The 20259-nt window shown below is 34.4% G+C and overlaps 2 protein-coding genes across 2 annotated transcripts; both read right to left on the bottom strand.

Annotated features, from left to right (window-relative positions):
* Nucleotides 1–1034: 1034 nt before the first annotated feature.
* Nucleotides 1035–4828, bottom strand: LOC132555310 (PI-PLC X domain-containing protein 3-like). Its single transcript, XM_060219667.1, has 2 exons — nt 4732–4828; nt 1035–2224 (listed from the first exon to the last, which is right to left on the bottom strand). Exons 1-2 carry the CDS (start codon nt 4826–4828, stop codon nt 1386–1388), a joined length of 936 nt encoding a protein of 311 aa, XP_060075650.1. The 3' UTR covers nt 1035–1385.
* Nucleotides 4829–8256: 3428 nt separating this feature from the next.
* LOC132555322 (uncharacterized) lies at nt 8257–19896 on the bottom strand. The gene is made up of 16 exons (XM_060219678.1): nt 19696–19896; nt 19371–19460; nt 18621–18719; nt 17782–17880; nt 17193–17294; nt 14726–14817; nt 13617–13959; nt 12913–13098; nt 12426–12697; nt 11359–12089; nt 10891–11039; nt 10511–10638; nt 9795–9880; nt 9319–9470; nt 8730–8854; nt 8257–8347 (listed from the first exon to the last, which is right to left on the bottom strand). Exons 1-16 carry the CDS (start codon nt 19894–19896, stop codon nt 8257–8259), a joined length of 2946 nt encoding a protein of 981 aa, XP_060075661.1.
* Nucleotides 19897–20259: the final 363 nt, after the last annotated feature.

Here is a 20259-nt window from a genome sequence, read left to right as displayed (position 1 = left end):
AATATTATTGTATATGTAATAATGTAAAAATGGTTCTGTTTAAAATCCAGTATAAATAAAAATCAATCTACATAATTTTCTCTTATTCTAATATACTCAAAAGTAAAGTTGTCAATGAAGCAAGAGACACTTACCATTTCGGAACACCTGGTTTTATTCTCTGTGTACTTTTTCTAGAGTCTTTGTGTAATGAATGAAGAGATTCAACTAGGGTTATCACAGATCAATTCAACATGATTACAACAATTACTGTTCAAAAAATTAACAGTTCCTGTCCCTAATATACCTCCACAATGCATTCTAAATATATATAAATAACCTTTAACGTTTCATAGTATAACAATTACCATTGCAAAGCATTCAACAGAGGACCTAAGGTGTGACCCCCAACAGACTTTCTCTTGTTGTGTCAGTCGGCAGCAACAAATGCTTTACCAAGTTACCACACCATATTGTCTTGAAAAGAAACCATGGGTTGTTTGCATAAAATTTCAGAGTCTAGTTACCTTAAAATAAGATAGTCTCATCACCATTGGTTGCTTTGTAGGAATTTCATTGCCTTTAGCATTAAAAATATGCTGGTTTCAAAGATAAGCCACAGATCCATTGGAGATAACAGCATTGAAAATGTCAAGTTTGATACCTTTAAAGGCCATTTCACTTAGTAGGTATCTTTTTAATAATAAACTAATATTCTCCAATCAGTGTTCAAATTCATGTTATTGTTTACATTTCCGGTATGTATTCTCCATTTGGCCTTAGCAACAATATTGAATGTTTACACTTAGGTAAACGTGACATCAAGTCTGACAACCCTTCACACTAAAATGGAATCAGCTGTTTCACTATTCCATCAGTGGTCTGGCTGTTCCATCAGTGGTCTGGCTGTTCCATCAGTGCGTCTAACATCCAATGAATGATGATTAATAATTTTTCAAAGTAGTGTAAATTAACATATAATTGTCAAAATGTAAATATAAGAAATAATATTCCTTTTTCTTGTTTACTGGTGTGTGAACTGAAATTTTTTTTACAGATATTTAAACAAAACATATGTCATTTAAATCATTTGTATAACCTAATGTAGTTTACAAACCAATAAACAACAGGAAAGAAAAAAAAATTTAAATAATTTCTCACTTTGCATGCAACTACTACTTTGAATATAGACCAATATTGAGTTAGTCTAAAAACAAAAACTTTAAAACCCTTCCTATAAAATGACATATGCTATGGCATATTTTCAAGATTAAAAGGTCTTTTCCTTGCAGCCACTTTTAAAGAAGTAACTAATTAAATGAATCCTAAATGCAGCAAGTGTTCCAAGAATTTGAATTTATAAATCCCAATGTACAATATGTATGCAGATTGAAACGTTAAGAAATTTAACATGCACTGTAATTCAGCTCTATCAAGGTAGACACATAGTTACCAAGTTCTATGAAGTCCATGCCACAGATACTGATTCCATGGCTTCCAGTCTTCTTATCCTTAAGCCAGCTGACAAAAAAAGGCGCCAATTTTTTTGCAAGTGTATCTTTAAGACTACTACTAAAGTTAGCAATAACTGTGGCCACTCCAGGTGTGAGGACACCTTGCCACACATAAAAAACATTGTCTATTCTCCCTGTCTTGTACTGGTTATCCAAGAAAGACATCAAGTCTGGAATATTTGGAGTGTTTGCCCAGGGTGCTCGGATTGTTGTGCCAGGCCAAAAGGTCAGGTGTTCTTTGACAACATCATTCTGATAGAAAATGAGGACCTGAAGATTGTGCTCCCACATCATATCCAGAGTAACACTTTCCATGTCTATATAAGGACACATCTTGCTCCCAAATTTGTCTGTCAGCATTGTTAGAAGATTAACATGATCTGTATTGGACATGCAGTAAAAATGATTGAAATCCAAAATCAGCACTTCTTTTGGATGCTTTTCTAAGAATGAACTGACATCATCTAAGCAAGCTGATACTTTGGCCCCAAGCAGCCCATGCAGGAAATGGAAATCTTGTGTCTTTGATGACCAGCAGACACGACAGTCGAGGTACCGTATTCCTTGTTCCAGCTGTTGAGATACATTGAGATTCTGGGTGACGGACCATCGGTACATTATGTCTTTACCAGCTGTACCAAACATACGGATAAGATCCTGGATCCACTGTGGTTCATCTGGCCCCACATCTCCTGCTGGAGTGACGGAGTAGCTGAAGGAGTCATGGGATCCTTGGCAAAAGGAAAAACAAAGTTAAAACAAACCCATTATCTAGAAGTAGAACACGGGATATCAAGCTGCACATAAAAGGTCTCAAGGTAAATTTTCAACCTCAGTGGCAACCTGACCTTTCAAAAAAATTTCATACTTTCATTAATTTGAAACTTTTAATTTCATGTTGAATTTTCTCTCTTCTTCTTCATGACAGTTTTCAGTCTTCTTGTTTTGATGACATTCTTTACTCATTATCAATGAATCAATCATTGACTGAAGTGCACCCTGGTTTTAATTTGTATCTAATATCAATATCTTTCTTTTCCATTAATGGCATATGGACTTTAATAAAGATCAACCACGGTCCTTGACTGAAATTTCTTAAAGTCACCAATCAATATGAAGAAGATAATTAGAGACATTTTCAAAATGATGGCTACACAAACTAGATACACATTTGATGGATTGGCCAACAAGATATTCTTGTGATGGGTCATCTAACAAGATTACCTGTACCAGAGATGGATCAGCCAACATGATCAACCTGTGATGAACCAGACAACTAGATACACATGAGATAGATCAGCCCACGAGATGAATTGTCACCAAGCTACGATGATGCAGCTATAAAAGATCAGAAGCGAGGTTCTCGATCCTTCACATTACACATCATTGTAATACTTCTCTTGGGATCTGTTAATCACTGCTACCATCATCACTCCAAGTCATTCAGATATTTTAAATATAGTTTTCAATAGTTAGGAATTTCTTTTAATACAAAACTTCAATTTCAACTTTGCAGGTACAAGTCTATTGGGCATATTTATATGAGCATCTTATACTTGAAAAACAAAGGGACATAAAACAGGATTCCTTTACTGATACATCAACCAGCACCAAGGCATTGGACTTTTCCAACTCTTTGTGTTATCCTTCCAAAGGGACATAAAGTACGTGCCAAACATCAAACAGTGGGAAATATACATGATACATGACTGATACATTACTGCCATTTTATATACAGAAAAGATATGTTACATACACTGGATAAGGTTGACGCAGGAGATAGGATTTAAACACATAACTTTTGACTGTAAGGGCATTTATCCATGCTAGGTGGGGCTACTGGGATGGGTAGACAGAGATACTTTGGAGGTGTAATGGGTACATGTTTTATACACAAGATAGTAAATTATATTGTTGAAAAGTATTGAACCTTATCCCTACCTTTTCAGATGATGATCCGAAACAGAAACAGAAATATGTGTATGCCTGCTATTATATTGAAAAAAAATCTATAACTGTGTGCCAGAATCACTATAACAGACTACCCTATCTGTATACACTAATTCATACCAAACTGGATATTACCCATTTACCATTAAGCAGTCATTATCCAATTTCACTGATAAACTAATCTATCTGAACCTGTGAAGGAGTTGAGAGTACAGGTTGCCTTACAAGTTTTGGCTTGTGAGAATTTCCCTTTAGTTGAGCTGTAGAGTATACCGAAAGGTCATTAGTTGGAATCCCAGTGGTTGCATTGTGTTTTTATTTACTCCTTCCTGTTACACCTGTTTAAATCTTGTGCCCATTATTGCTATGCTAGATAAAAAGGATTCATAGATCATTCATTGAACATATCTGATTCAGTATGTATTGCATATTGTTTGATGCAACAGAAATGATACATAAATTACAAAAAAGAAAAAATGTGTTTGTGGATGCACACTTTAGACTGTATACCAGTCTATGTGATGCATACTTATATACATCAACCAGTATATTATGTAGGTGTAAACCTTTTCAGTATTGTATAGTCATGTATAGATGTATGGGTTACAATACGGGTAAATACACATACCAGCTGTATGTTTGATGAAGTAATTAGAATGCAAACTTGATACAATAGAAATATGTTTGTATCTTTTAGGATAGAGTGAAACTTTATCGACAGAGACGTCAGATGTATCTTACCTACTGCAGATTTTGCAGTATTACTTAAGCAGGCCCAAATTCTGCTAAAAACATAACTTGTATCTACAATAAACGGCAAAATATATATTTAATGATTTCAATATTTTGGAAAAAAAGTATCAAACCCTAAGACTCACAGGGTAATATTGTTATCAAACTTTAATACGAGATTTTTTTTTTGTGATTCGATGCCATTAGTAAGAGGGGCAAAAGGCGTCTTTCCTTCAAGCTACTTTCATAGAAGCAATTCATAAAATCCGATCCAATACTGAATTGAGAAACTTATCTTCCTTTCTTGGTTTCTACTGTATGCATCTAGGCTACTGACTTCAGTTATTTCAAAACCGGCAAACAAAGCTCTTGGTGAAATAGTTTGGAGAAAACTGCGACACCCTTGGTCCAAAATCTCTTGATCAGGGTACTTTACAGTACAGTAGAGCATCCATTGAAGTTAAAAGTTATCACAAACGTGACTTTCCTGCTCCCTGGTAAGTGACAATAAAGTGAAAACAAAAGGACTGGGTCGGAAATTGCTTAAAAATAATACCCGGAATGGCTAGAAGGTTTAGTGGTGTCTGTACACAACTCTCGGGAAGATGTGACATCCAGTCTGCTAAGTGGTAATCAGTCTTCGGACCTGCCATGTCTAAAGCCTGCAAAAATGTCAGTTCCGCGTCACAATGTTGGAGTGGTCTCCCCTCTACATTTCCATTCGGAAAACAACTCGGGCCATTCGGCTATCAATTATTTAACAATAGCAGTTGGCCTTAATGAATCGATTGCGCTTCAGGCAAAATGTATTCAAAATTTTAAATGTAGAGCGAAATCACAAATATTTCGAAGAATGTTCTCGCAGAGGAATAAGTCCTCGATTCTCATCAGTGATTCGGTTTAATGAAGGTGGCGCTGTCAATGGTACTTTCGGTTTCACCAACCATTTGGCGGAAAATAGAAAAAAATGTAAGTGGTTGGCTTATAGGCAACTTGTAGTCTTTAAAATGTATTTTAAATGTTTCACCCAATTCGTTTACACCATTTGCAATAAAACCATAAACAGATTGATGCCACACGATGTATGTTTCGAACATCTCAACGTCAACATTTGACAAAACTACCATTTCTTGGTCACTGCAATGTAAAACACATTAAAAACTACACAGCCAGTCATTTGACCTCTTTTGCAACACCGGATACAGAAAAGAGTATGTAAAGACCAACCACAATATAGTATAATTTTACTGAAAAATAAATAGGAACTATTGCGTCCAAAACGTTAAAAATATTGATCTATTAATATGGCAGTATTAGTTTGTATGAATTGAAATAAACTATTTGTTTGCTTTTTTTTCATCCACCGAACATTCTTAATTTTAAGCCAACCATCATCAAATTTAGGGCCTGTTAAAACCGCCCATTGTCCGTCGTCCGTTTGTTCAGGCTGTCATCGCTAGTCCCTCTCCTGACAACAAGACATTATTGAAGATATAACATGATGGCAAAAAGGTCAAACTTATATACAAACTACCTAAAATGAAAAAGTAATAAGAGAAAGAAAGAGTGGGGAGGGAGGTGACAAAAGGGGACAGGAAGATGGATGGGCGGGGATTCTGGTTACAGTCGCTGTCCACTAGTTAGTATCAAACCTCGAACTTGATTTTATAAATGACCGTACAGCATGTACTTTGTTACTATTTGTTTCAAAAAGGGTGACTGGATAAATACCAATGTTTGCATCAAACAATCTTATTCGAGGATTAGAAAATTTTGAATAGAGAAAAACTAAATCTTCATTACCATCACCACACTAACGCTCAGGTTAAACACAAATACCTACGTGGTACTTTTAAGACCATTACATTTTTGTCTAATTCATGCTAAAAGAACAGAGAGGTATCAGTTACCAACGTTAAGACAATTTAGTGAAACACGTGATAATGTTGATAGTTTGGTATTGAATGTAAAAGTTTATGGGGCACTTTTCACAGAATTATCGATTTCTTCCATAAGTTAATTGAAGAAGAGATAAAAGATTTTTAAGAATATCTTATCTAAAGCGTGGTATCTGATAGTTACCTGGATTACGAAAATCACTATGAAGATCATTTCTTCTAAAAGGAAGCAAATTATAAAGATACTCTGGTACTAATCGATTATGTATCTTGTAAAAAGTAGAAAGTTTACATTGTTCCCTTCTAAACTTTAAAGGAATCCAACCAGTTTCAAAGTAAAGTGCCTCACAAGAGGCAGCAGAGGATAGGCCAGTTACAACTCTGGCTGCTTCTAACTGTACCCTCTCTAAGGTTATTGACGTTTCAACAGAGCAACCATCCCACACATTAATTTCTATGAGTAGATACAAAAAGAAGAAATGACAATAAGTGAATGTGATTTCGTGTGAATTTAAGATATATTATCTTATTAACAACTTATATCATGAATCTAGCTTAAACTTTATTATATTATTTACCATATCAAATGAATGGTAGTCTGGCCCCTATCTCTAGAATACTACATTATCAAAAAAAATCAATCTAGTAGTTCTGATCTCTGCAGTAGACCTGATCCTAGACTGAATGCTATATCTATATTATTTAATCAATTTAAAAAAAAATTGGTCCAATCATAATTGTGATCTCTTCGACATCTCTGATACCCAAGTTTCACAGTAAGGAGAGATAAGCTAGAAGACCGGACGATTTAGCAAGATATTACTTGAACATAGGAGCTGACAGCCAGTCTAAATGACTGCTATAGTTTAAATAAACGTGCATTATGTATGTGTATAAACCCTTTTAAAAAGCCAGAGATAACTTTATGTTCGTTCAATCTTTTTATTTCACTCATTAAATTATTTTGAAATACAGTTTGGTTAGACAAAAATAACAAGCTGAAAGTTCGTGCCTGCAAGATCAATCGTTTTATTTAAGGCACTAAACTTAACAATGGAACCATATTCACTACAGTTGATTGCAATTTTCGCTGAGAGAAAAAGCACTTTGGACCAACATAGACTTGAATATTTACCAATCCAGCTGAAGAAAGGACAGGTCATCAAATGTAGTTTTATGTAGGCCCGTCAGCATTAGTCTCGTGAAATAGTGACATTACATATGTTATTTACGTTGTTGATATTGCTGTGAAAACAACAATACTTAAACAAATATAGGACGTGTAAACCCAATATTCTGCCTCTTAAACAAACATTTATTTTAGAACGATTTTCATTATTTTTTAGACTGATTTTGTTTTTTCTACATTTTTTGTTGTTTAGGGTTTCTAAAACAGCCAATGGAAAACAGATCAAATCAGTGCATATAATTGTCATAAAAGGATAATTTGTTTTAGAGAATTTCGGTCTAATAGAACCACTTTTCGTTTTAACACGTATTTAATGTTATCTCAAAACGTACAGTGGACAAGGTCCCAACACAACACGATTCACCTAAAAGGAACTTTTTACACAGATAAGTAATATCTTCATACTAAATATGTGTTCTTTATCATAAAGCTGTATGGAAGTCACTTAATGTATAAAGGCCTTACAAAACATTCAATAAGTTTGCCAACCTCATTCTATAAACAGTATAACATTTCATTTTCAGCCATAGCAGCGTACTTCACTTTCAATCACACGAAGGAGCAATTCATTGGTACTTTATCACCCCAAAATATCACTTCCAGATTTGTTGTGAAGTACCCCAGACTTATGTCCCTTAATGTTCTACTTGAGATCTGGCAAGATTAGAGAGAGTAAAATATGAGTTGGTGGTTCTGTCCTTTACGTTCGTAAAGTGAAGAAAACCTAAACCTTTGGCATTACTTGTGTTGAGTATCTTTTTTTATAAATGCTATTATTTGTGTTAAAATGTATTTGATTCGTATTTAATACTGGAAAAAATTATCACAGATAATGATCACGGGTAGACTTCGTGACTGAACACCTAAGACAGGCGTTTCCACTACGTCACTAAATAGCGGTGATCCGTAGATATTATTACGGTCAGATCACTTCCACCAAATCCAACATTTGTCTGGCGATGTAAGTTTTAAAATACTATTACAATGAGTTCGATTATTTATTATCCAATAAGGATCCATACGATTCCAAAATGTCTTGTAGTTCAGCTTTGAACTGTGTGTTCATTTCAGTTTTCATGTCAAACCTGGAAATATAAAAATACATTTGTTAATATGTAGAGAACATTTAATGGTTTCCAGTTTGATATCATATGTATTTCACAAGTATGAGGGATTGTCTTCATGTTTTTTAATGTATCTCTATACGACTTCTAGCTTTCTATCAAACTAATAGTTTTGTTTATTTCACCGGCAACAATCATGACGTTCATGTCATCATTATACTGATTCTGAAATGCCAGTCCCCGAATCAAAGAATCCTGACTTCTCTGTCAGGACATATCGAGATAAAGTGGTAATGTGCCTTGATTATTAAGGAAAATAAGTATTTAATAATAAAATCAATAATTTACTTGTTCCCACTATAATATGCGTTATGTCATCATCAATCTATGACGATACACCTACCATTGTCGAGATGCTACCATCGTCCACCTCACTCCCATATTCATTTCAAGGGTTATCATTGCGTCCAGTAACTTCCGTAAAGCTACTACGTGGCTCTGAGCTCCATTTCGACCTTCCAGTAAAATCTGCACAACATATCGCATAGATTACTTCAATATGTTTATTTCAGTCGATGATTATGACAGATACATGAGTTTAAGAAGACTAATAACTTATTGACAAAATACAACTTAAAAAAGCGTGAAACTGACAACAAAAAAAACAACAAAAAACAAAAACAAATTGTCACAAGAATTCATTTCACACCGTAGCCTTTACTGTCATTAGGATTAATTTAACCCTTTTCGAAACAAACATTTTCATTGGCCAATTTTGTTTATGTCTTCACCCCATAACATAAAAAATCAACATCTTTTTGTAACTTCATTTTTGATAGGTCTAAAAATTAATAATCAATTATGAATATCAAAAACGTTACAACTGTAATCAAACCATAAGAATTCATTTCTGTCATAAACCGCAAAGTACATTCCGTTTTTATGCTATGGTTCGATAACATAAAACGTAGAAAGTTAGATAAAATTCATACTTTCAGCATCTTAAATTCATCCGAGCTATTTCCTTTCTTAAGACGTTCTATGTCTGTTTTCTGTATATCTAAGTGTTTGGCGATGTCGAGATTCGGTGTTAGTGCCTGGGCTAGAAGCAACAGGAACTGGTCCGACATTGGCTTTGGGTAGTCTAGCAAAAAATAAAACGTATTTTGATATACTGTCATATAACGATGTACGATAGTAATTAGTGTCCAAGAATTCTGATGAATCTTTCTACATCAGGCTTTAAGTAATATAAACGTACCATTTTCTACTTCAGTCACTCCTTTCAATATAAAAACAAAATGGCGATTCGCCCAACATGCCTTTCAATTTTTTAACGATACTGTGACGTCTTGATAGCCATTAACACTTGTTTAAATCACTAATGTTCCGAATATTTATGTACTGTAATCTATTGCCTTGGAGTAAAACACCATAGTTTGATGAAAATGATATAAGTTGTATTTACCTCCAGGGTTGATAAGGTCAGGATCTTTGAAGGCCATCTGAACCCATTTCCAAAAGTTGGATTTCTGATTGCTATGCTGATCGAACCTGTGAAGGGATAAAATAGACTTAAGCAATAAACTTTATTTAGAAAACAAATACAATTTTAGATATATAATTTGTTGGGATGATCTTTGAGTCAGTGTCATCGTAAACCTACGGACAACCTTCTCGCAGAGAGTTAAAATGTTCTATTATCAAGGTTTTCTGAACATTGTAGGTCATATTCTACGATACCATAAAACACTTGACATGATTGTCAATTTCCATTCTTTACAAGACAGCAATAACCATTAGGAGGTAGTTTATATCATTTAGAGGGAAACAGTCTGTACAGGATGATATACCATTCATCAACAGGAGTTGGTTGACAGTGTTCATTATGAACTTTACTGATGTTGCCGTCTTTACACGGCAGAATAATACGGTAAACGTACATGCTTTAGCGGTAATCCTGTTATAGAACTTTATACACGGTTAATATGAAAATAGGAATAACGCTAATTGCATTTTCTGTATGTCGTTTATATAGGAATTATTGCGATGGCGCGAATTCATCTTTGCCCTTATTTGTGATTGCGCCGAAATAAGTACGTTTTCAGTATAATACATTTTTCGAAGTGTAATATAAATCACCTACTAGCAAGTGTATTAATTCTGTAAAGAAGCATACTTTACCATTCTTTCATCATAAGAGACACGACTGTACAAAGATCACGACGACCTCCCTTGGCTAAGGCCGTCAACAGGACAGGCAATCCAAGATCATCGCGCGAGCGGCCATTTTCCTGCCATTCTTTGAAAAACTATCGAAAAAAATAATCGGAATAGGTCTAGAGAATAGCTAATTGCGTTCATTATATCAGCATCAAAGAATGAAATAATTAGATATACACGTATATGGAAAATACCAATAAAGATGTATACTTATTTGTGTAAAGCAAGAAACGTTTTTTCCAAGGTAAAGTGACTGATTTTAAAACCAGTTATGTCTTGGCCTTAAAAAGAATTCTATTTTTGTAAACAAATAAGGAGTGTAAAGAGTCGAAGCAACTTACATGCATGATCTTGTCTTGTTCAGTACCATTAGGTTCAAGAAGTACTTTCTCTACTTCTGGAAAATTCCATCCCATCATCACTGCGATTTTGTACCACTCCTCGTCCAGTTCCTTAACTACCGTGTACAGAAACTCGTCATTTGTGAAAACTGGAAACAAACCATATTACAAATGTAACCTGCAAGTCACGCTTTAATTCACTTAAATTATCAGATATATGAACGAGATTGATTGAATTATGGAACTAGTGTTCTATACGTTGGTAGGTTTTGGCTTTTCTTTCGATCACTTAGAATTTCCCCAGTCGCCTTATTGGCTTCATAAGTTATACTCTTGCCATCAATGGCGAGTCATAGAAGGACGAAACGGCTGTATGTCATAGTTTAATTAATTATTTAGAAGGTGCTATTCACCACTGTGTCTTTAGTACAGTCTTGTATAAAAAGAACTCCTGATATTAAACTTTACCTTTCTCGCTTCCTTTCCCGCCCTGGTATTTGACTGGTTTCGATGCGGCTACTGGTGTTTTAGTCGCTGGGGAAGCCTTAGGAGCTTGCGGTGATTTTGGAGGATCAGCCGTTACCGCTATAGGTTTTGGCTCTTTTTTCTCGACGTCAGTAGGTTCCTGTACCTGTATTAATGGTACGGCAGAAGCCGATGTATCCTTTTCTGATTTATCAAAAGCGACATGAACGTTCGTGAGTAGAGTCTCTAATGGTTTTCCTGGGCCCTCTGCTTCCAGTTGTTCCGCGGTCTTCTTCACAATTTTGTACTCAAATATTCGAACACTTCCACTCTCGTTTTTAATATTGTTCTTCACGCTTGCTGTAAACACTGCAAAGTTGCCTCGTTTCGGATGGAACTGAATAATCATGAAACCGTCTTCTGCTCCTTGTGGTCTTAGATTTTTGGACGCAATAATTTTGAATCGTTGTCTCGTTGAACCTTTAAAACAAAGACTATCACCTGGCCTTTGGTCGATGAAACCATCACTTATCCATTTTTTCTTTGCTTGTTCACTTGATGCTTCAGTATTGCACTCAACTACTGTTTTGAAAGTGTTATTTTTCTTGTCATGTTTTGTTAAAACTATGAACACAATAGAATATTCATGATGTGTAGATTTTTGAAACACGAGACCAATTTGAGGTTTTAATTTCACCATATCTGTTCCTGGTTTGACTTCCACAATTACCTTCCTGTAAATTAAGAATTCTTCTATAGATGGAAAAAAATAAGAATTTACTTCTTTGAATTAATTACTTCTTCAATTAAAATGGAAAAGTTATTAACAAATGCAGAAAACATTAAATCATTATACTAAGGCCACGTTTTGTAATGCAATTTATAGCAATTCACCTCTAAATAAAGGACTTTTGTGTCTAAAGCTACGTTTCCCTGCTCCCCTTTACAGACATTTGTACTTTGTATAAATTAAGTCTATGAGACAGGTTTGACTGGTTTTTTTTTTTTTTAACTTTTGTAAACAATTTATCAGTTAAATAGCAATATATTGACCGTAATATTATACTTACATCGCACTGTCGCTGATGCTTATGTCGACCCCTTCAGGTGTGACATTTACTGGGTCATCCCTAGCACTCCAGCCACTGTCAGTAATAGATGCTGTGGCAACGGTGTCAGCAGAAAACAGTTTTAGATTTTTACCACCGCACGGTAGACGAAGCAGTAGTGGGTTTTTGGGGTTTTCACGAGTCTCTGTTTTCAAGCAGTTGAATGACGTCATTGATACGATATCGTTTACCCCTTCCGAACCAATAACACCGGGATTAGGGATTGATACAGTCTACAAAAATCCGACGAAATATCCTAGCATTAATGATAGCTATACATGTAACAGCCAACTTAGCAGGAACATTAGAAATATTCATTGATAATTGTCATCTTTAAAAATTGATCGAAAATATGTATGATTGATATGGTAGACATAGAGAACAGACAATTTATGTATACACTGACTGATATTATCATTATCTCTGAGACAAAAACGAATTCATTTACCTGTAACACTAATTTTACGTCACGTGAGTAAGTGTTTGGTTGAACTTTAACCTCCATCATAGGGTTGACTTTGGAGGTAAATGTTCCACCTTCTGTTGGCACCTTAAACAGGTCAGTCTTGGGCCTACACACCAGGACAAAGGAGCTAAACTGGGAAATGTCCACCATTATTACACAGTAGGGAGTCTATAAATAGTAATCACAAAGAAAACAAGTCAATATCGAACCAATATATATATTGTACATGTATTGTCCATCATGATATTGGGCAAGCTCAGACAGTGGGCTTATAAAAAGATGCATTTGGTGATAGCTCTGAACTGCAAGCGGGCTTCTTACCCGATATGGGATTCACTCAAATAGGCATATTACCACTGCACTCTTTAATTGTATTGGCTTTCTTTATTAGTGAATAAGAAAAACAATAAAAAAAAAAATGAACCATTATGAAATGGCTTGAAATAAATTGAAAAAAAAGTCGAAAAGATGTTTTCCAGGTTTTTCAATATGTACCATGTGACTGAAGTACAGATAAGCATTTATCACGTTTCTGATGGCAGGGCTTTCCTGTTTTTATGTACGTTATCAATGGACCAATAGAATTGTATTCATATCCTGATTATATATATATATATATATATATATATATATATATATATATATATATATAGTGTTATAACAACGTAGAATTAGTATATACTCACATCACTCTCGACTTTATTAAGGGAAGCAATGGACATCACATGACCTTTCTCTGTTCTGAGCACTATTTCCTCCTTAGCTTTGGGTCCCGAGTAAATAGGAACTGTTAGTCTAACAAGAGTTGGTTTTCCCGTTCTTCCGAGTCTGTACTGGAAAGCATCGCTGCATATATCTTCGTTATTTTCAAACTCAAATCCTAAATCACTTTCGTCTGTGGTCTGACGTCGACACATCAGCGAGAACTTGTCGTCTGCTGGTCCTGAACTGTAGTCGATAGTGAGGCCAAGTTTCCAACATTCCGTTATACCGCCACCTTGTACTTCAACTGTCTGCATCGTCATTTCTCTGTACACGATACAAACAGAATAGTGACATACAAAACAAGAAGCACTCGTAGTAGGACTCCGAGTATCCGAACACAGTATGACTCTGATTATTCGAAGCTAAATGATCCGCAATTTCAATTTTCCGACATGTAAGTTATTCAAACATTTATTATATGTACCAATAAATATGATACAGAGGTATTTCAGTAGTGTGTTTATGGAGAAATGTTTTTGTCTATTACTGGTTAGGAAAGAGTGACAATACATGATTTATTATGACCACATAATAACACATGATAGTGTAAAAGTGACAACAAGAGTTTTCATTATATGAGATTTACAAAATGAGTAATAGAATTTCTCATTTTACCGAATCACTGGTGGGATTATATAATTAATTCGAGACGAGTTTCGTAAATCTCATATAAAATTTAATGTAAACTTCTATCTATCACATAACGTTTTGAAAGCTTTTGTGATAACAACATTTTATCAGACCAAAATAAAATCTAAACTGGCGATGTCTCACTCCACAGCTCTTTCTTTGGTAACATCACAATGTGTAGACACCATGGATCTATAGCTTCGCAACCTTTAAAAATTGTAACTTTAAGCCTATCACACAACACGCAAGATGTCATGGGTGTTATTCCATTTTTAACAAGGTATTTTTAAGTTAAGTTGTAAATGTTACATTCAATATATCTTTTTTCTACGCATCCTAGTTTGAATACTGGAACGTTTGGAGGATTGTTCGTATCATATAGAATACTACAACTTCTTACCCTGGTCGGTAGCCTCCGGAAGACTGAAGTGCTGTAGACAGCAGCGCGTACATCTCTTTTGACCGGCATAGTGCTAAAGGGGTTCTATTGTTCTAAAATAGAAAACACGTCGAACGTTATTTACACACTACTGCACTGACCAGTTGAAACTCTCTCTCTCTCTCTCTCTCTCTCTCTCTCTCTCTCTCTCTCTCTCTCTCTCTCTTACGTTACTTGATGAAACTTTATTATAAAGTACACATAAGAAACCATGATGGTGTTTATTTGGCAAAAACCAAGAAAAAAATACCGATATGTCAACAGAATCACATTTGATGGAACAAAGGCAAAATATAAATGAAAACAAAAGAGTTACTTAAGGTACAAGGAAAATAAAACAAGGAGTTCCAAAAGAGTAAGCGTCTGTAAACGTCTTTTGCTTCAATAAAAATATTCCCATGCAAGTTCTGGTAAATCGAAGTAAGTAATGCTAGCTCCCAAATTATAAAACAATGGAACTAAAACGTATACTAACGAGCATCAAACTGATAATATGTAGTAATCGAAATACTAAATATGAACACACATGTAATATCATGAAACTTCTGGGAGAAAAACATCCTAGAGATGGCAAAATGGAAACATTTATCGTAGACAACACAAAAAATTAAGTTAACAGATAATGTCTGAAACACAGGAGACATTAAAACACATTCTGTAGACGACAGAAGGATCTAATCACAGATAGACACAAAGATGACGTCACGAGGTGAATTTAGGTGTTTATAAAATGCAGCAACTGTTTCCTGAACCACAAATCGCAATCATTGAGACATCGAAATCCTTGAAGTAGATAATGGTACAGCGAACGGGTATTTTATCACTTAACTTTGGAAACATTGGTCAAAATAGGACAGTTAACAACTAAGATGGAAAATGTTGCTTACATCTTTATCTGGCAGTGAAATTATAGGAGTCACATCCTCTTCATCAAAGGTAATGGACTCCTGGTCATCAGAATAAATACCTAATCCTCTGTTTGGCAGGTAGTATATGTACTGTGGCTCCGCCATATCAACGACTTTCACCCCGACCCTTTATATACTAAACTCTACGACCAGTTGGTATAAAAATCTATTTTTACACAACTCAAACAATGTTGAATTATTTCTATTCTTTACTATCACGGTCATATATTTGTTATATGTGTACTTGTAAAATGTATAGATTCTGCCACGTTTGGCTGTATATGTTCAGTGTTCGTGACTATGGACAAAAGGACTAACGCATAATGTATCTTTGGAAATCCTTTTCTGTCCATCACAGACAACAAATACTCGTTTGTATTGTTTCTTTGTCTGTTTTGATTGCTATATCATTGAAGTTAATCAGAAATATGCTACGTGATTAAAAATACATACTATATTTGTTCACTGTGGAAGTTGGATATGTTGCTTCATTGCTCTATGAATTATCCTAGATATTATGGGAATTCCTGCATATTAGATGACTACGATACAATATTTCTAAAGGACTCCCTCTGTGTCAATGTTTATTACATACTCAGAGAATAAAACGCATAGTCTCATTAGTAATTAAATACACTTACGAGGCATTTCTGTTCGTTTTTTCTTCAAAATTAAAAATTATCTCCAAACCCAATGTAGAGTTGTAACACAGGGACATATTTCTTTACTATAATTGTGTGGAAACGAGGTGTCTTATATGTGCTGAATACCGAAGGATACGTGTAAACACGATCCTCACTGACTTTGATAATATAATGACATTTGTACAGACATTTAACTCTAACAACATACTGATATACTCCCAACAGTACACAATTCCATACAAATATCACAAATAAAACAGCAATTAACGTAAATGACGTGCTATATAATGTTGAATAGACACGCAAGCGAAAAACACCTTTCTAATCTTTACACAGTGGGTGTCGTCGATAAAGGATAAGATGATTACTCTTTCGTAAGACTTGGTCTTATTCCCCTTGAAATTTTTTGCTGGAATCTCCGCGTAAATAAATATGAATTTTGTTAATATTTTCCCCTAGTTTTATTGAACTTGAGTTTGGATTTTGATTATATTCTATGTTGGTAAGTTCTTGTTGGTATAGATGATATGCGAAATAATGAATTAAACTGCATCACACGGGTATTTCGTATTTCAAGGATTTTCGGGGATACTTAAAGGACTGAAATCGGAACTGCCAGCACATAAAGTGCAGAAAATCTATTTTCTAACTACCTATAGGATTTGTATCTTACGATCGTGCATTTCAATATATTCACTCAAAGTTTAACAAAAGCATTTGACCAAAACTCGTTTAAAGAAAATGTCAATTAGAAACTGTCCATGTCCAATAATATAGATGTCTGCACTAGGAATATCTGAATTGACGACAGATATTTCAGCAAATTGCATACCGAAACAATACTTGTATCAAACTTGTGTAATCAGTGAAGCTCACCTTGTCTTTGATTTGTATACTGGCGCCACTAAATACAAGTAATTCTGTTGTAGCCAAGTAGTTTTTTGCAACAGCAAAATGTAAAGCCGTTTGTCCGGTTTTCTGAAAATAATGAAAAAAAATTTTTTGTTGATAAACATCTCATGTTCACCAATGTAATAGACATTTTTGTCCTTTTAAACGAATTTAAGATTTAAAATCGATAAGATAATACCGTACATAACCTAGATATAATGTAGACGTATATATTTTAATGGTTTTATTATTTTAGCATTTTTGCTCTCAGGAGATTGTGCAAAAACATAATAGAGGTGGTTGCTGTTTCTCTGTGTTGTTGAGATAATAGTTATTGCGAATACGCGAATTTATCGTCGTGCCTATTCGCAAATTATGTACGTTATAATTAAATCTTTTAGATAATACTATATAACATATCCTACCGGATATAGCAAGATGATTTTTTACAGTATGATGAATATGGTAGAACAAACTATGATTTGTTTTGTTTGTGGGTCAGATTTGATTGATGAAAATTCATCGCTTTAATATTTCGACCTGTTTTATAGAACATAAATAAAACAATCTTGACCTCTTCAGGTAAATCGAAGTGTGCACCATTGACGATCAGCAGCTCTGCAATGTCTGCGTAATCCTTCTTTGCTGCATAGTGTAGAGCAGAATGTCCCATCTAGATATAGCGATAAAAAAAACCAATGATTACTAATGTGTCGTTATTAGGGTGAAATATTAACTTAATCTTATAATTGAAGAACTATTCAGCAACGTCGATAGATTTTGTTTCTGTTTTTATAACGCAGTTATAGGAACTATAATCTTATGTGGTCAGCTACTTTATGAATATGTTACTGTCAATCGGTGTTAAAAAAGATGAATTTTAAAGCCAAAATCAGATATTTAAAGATATGAATTTTTAGTTACTGTTTAAGCTTTACATCAACAAAGAGAGCAAGGACATAACAACATAACATTAATTTAAAAGCGACAGAATACGATAAACCATAAATGATCGATTAACACGGAAACATTTGAAAAAGTACAAGGAGAACAAGACCATGGTTTCTTCCTTATAAATACTGGAAAATCTAAGTTAGCAAAGCAAATTCCCAATTAAGAACAAGATTAAAGATATGTGCTGAAACTATCATGGTTATAAACCAAATTTTTTATGTAAAAATCATTCACGTCGCCAGTATGAAGATATGCCAAGTAGACAGAAATCGCCTCTCGTTCCATTTGTTTTAATGTGCTTCTTGTTCATATGCTCGTTTGATAATGTCAAGCTTGGTTACTTCCGCCATACTTTGTGTCCATTAATAACAAGGTTATACAATAATTATCATTTGACTGTAATACTATGTACAGTCATAAGTACATTTTGACGAGTACGTAAAATAATATCATACTTACGTTATCTATTCTATTGACAGGACAGTTTCTTCGCAGTGACAAAATGACGTCATTTTTGTTACCAACGTTTGTACAAAGATGTAGCAGTGTTTTTCCAGACTGAAAACATTTGTGACAAATTATCATCATTAGAAATGATTTTAAAGTTTACTTGTGCAATCGTTTACTTAAGCATACCTCGATGGGTATTACCTTAAAACATGTCAACAAATTCATTATTTATAGTTTGTTCAAGCTGGTCTAAATTTTCACAAACATATACAACAAATTATTCTTGTGCACTTTGCGGAAAACTGAATTCTCTGACATGTAAAAAAGGACGCTTTCATTAATGGTTACTTTTGCGAATGAAACCAGATATGTCGTCAATCAATATTCTTCTTAGTGTCGTTTTTTAAAATCTTACAATTATCATCTCTTTGGTATTTGTTTCATTATCCCATCAGTTTTCGTTTTTTTTCTTTTAACACGATATATGTCACAGAACAATGAACAATGTGATTATAACATTGAAGCCGGAGGAACGGCTTTTGTTGTAGATAATTTCACATCTAGGTGTTTAATAGGCCATGCTCACTGAAACACATATGTGTACATTCTACCAGAAATGCGAAAAACTACATTGATTTAATTCAAAAACAATAATTATTCAGGTAAATCCATTCCGTATCGCCATAAAAAAGTAAGTTATCCACGTGAAAATATTTTTGAATTAGTTCAACAAACTTAAGAAGGATAACAGCAACATACGTCGTCCGCAAAGTTGAGGTTTAAGTTCTGCCATTCTCCTAACAAGGTAACAAAGGTGTTGGTATCACACTTCCTGGCAGCAGTCAGAAGCTGAAGGTAAAGCACGCTCAATTATTACTGTGGTATGTTTCAGCATCATGACTCATTGTAGTTATAAAAAAAGAAAACAGAGCCGATTTGAATACTGAACGAATTTTTCAGCTTTTTTTTTATCGTGTTTGTTTGTTTGCTTGTTTTTTGTTTTATATTTTATTCGTTATTTGTGTAGTTATGCAATATTAGACAATAAATACGTTATGGAAGTTTATGATTCCTGAGCACTTACTTGTTTCTTTACTCCATTCAGCATTGGATTGTATTCTTCTATCAGTGGTTCCGGACTCTCAACAGACGCTGGAAGTGTTGCCAGAGAACCTGTCTCCATATTAATACCACTGACAGATACTATGGATTTGCGTGTGTCGAAGGACTGCTTCGACGACGCTGTCGACTGTCGCGACACGGGTGACGGCTGTTTCGTCGTCATTCTGGGAAAGGTTTCCTGTAATGAGAATTGTTATCAATCAATCTAGGGAAGAAATGCCATTACATCACGACAGCATAAAACATACGGCTGGGATGTAAGCTATTATGTTTTAATATGCAAAATCGTCATTGCATAAAAACAACACAAAAAATGTCAACATAACAGAACAATAATCCAAACTCAAATTCCATAAAACAAAATGTGAACAACATGAAAAAGTGTGAAATTAAGAAGTAAACAGGACGACTCTTACAACTTCTTAAATCATGATATACTTACCATACTAATTTCAATATTTTATTAATTGTGTCCTTGAATATGTAAATCCCTTCATGTCATGTTATTAAACTGGCACTTTGTTAG

The sequence above is a fragment of the Ylistrum balloti genome, unplaced genomic scaffold (genome assembly GCF_031769215.1).
Source record: "Ylistrum balloti isolate Yb309-2 unplaced genomic scaffold, AGI_CSIRO_Ybal_v1 Utg370470, whole genome shotgun sequence".
NCBI lineage: Eukaryota > Metazoa > Mollusca > Bivalvia > Pectinida > Pectinidae > Ylistrum > Ylistrum balloti.
This window is presented reverse-complemented; position numbering and strand designations above follow the sequence as displayed.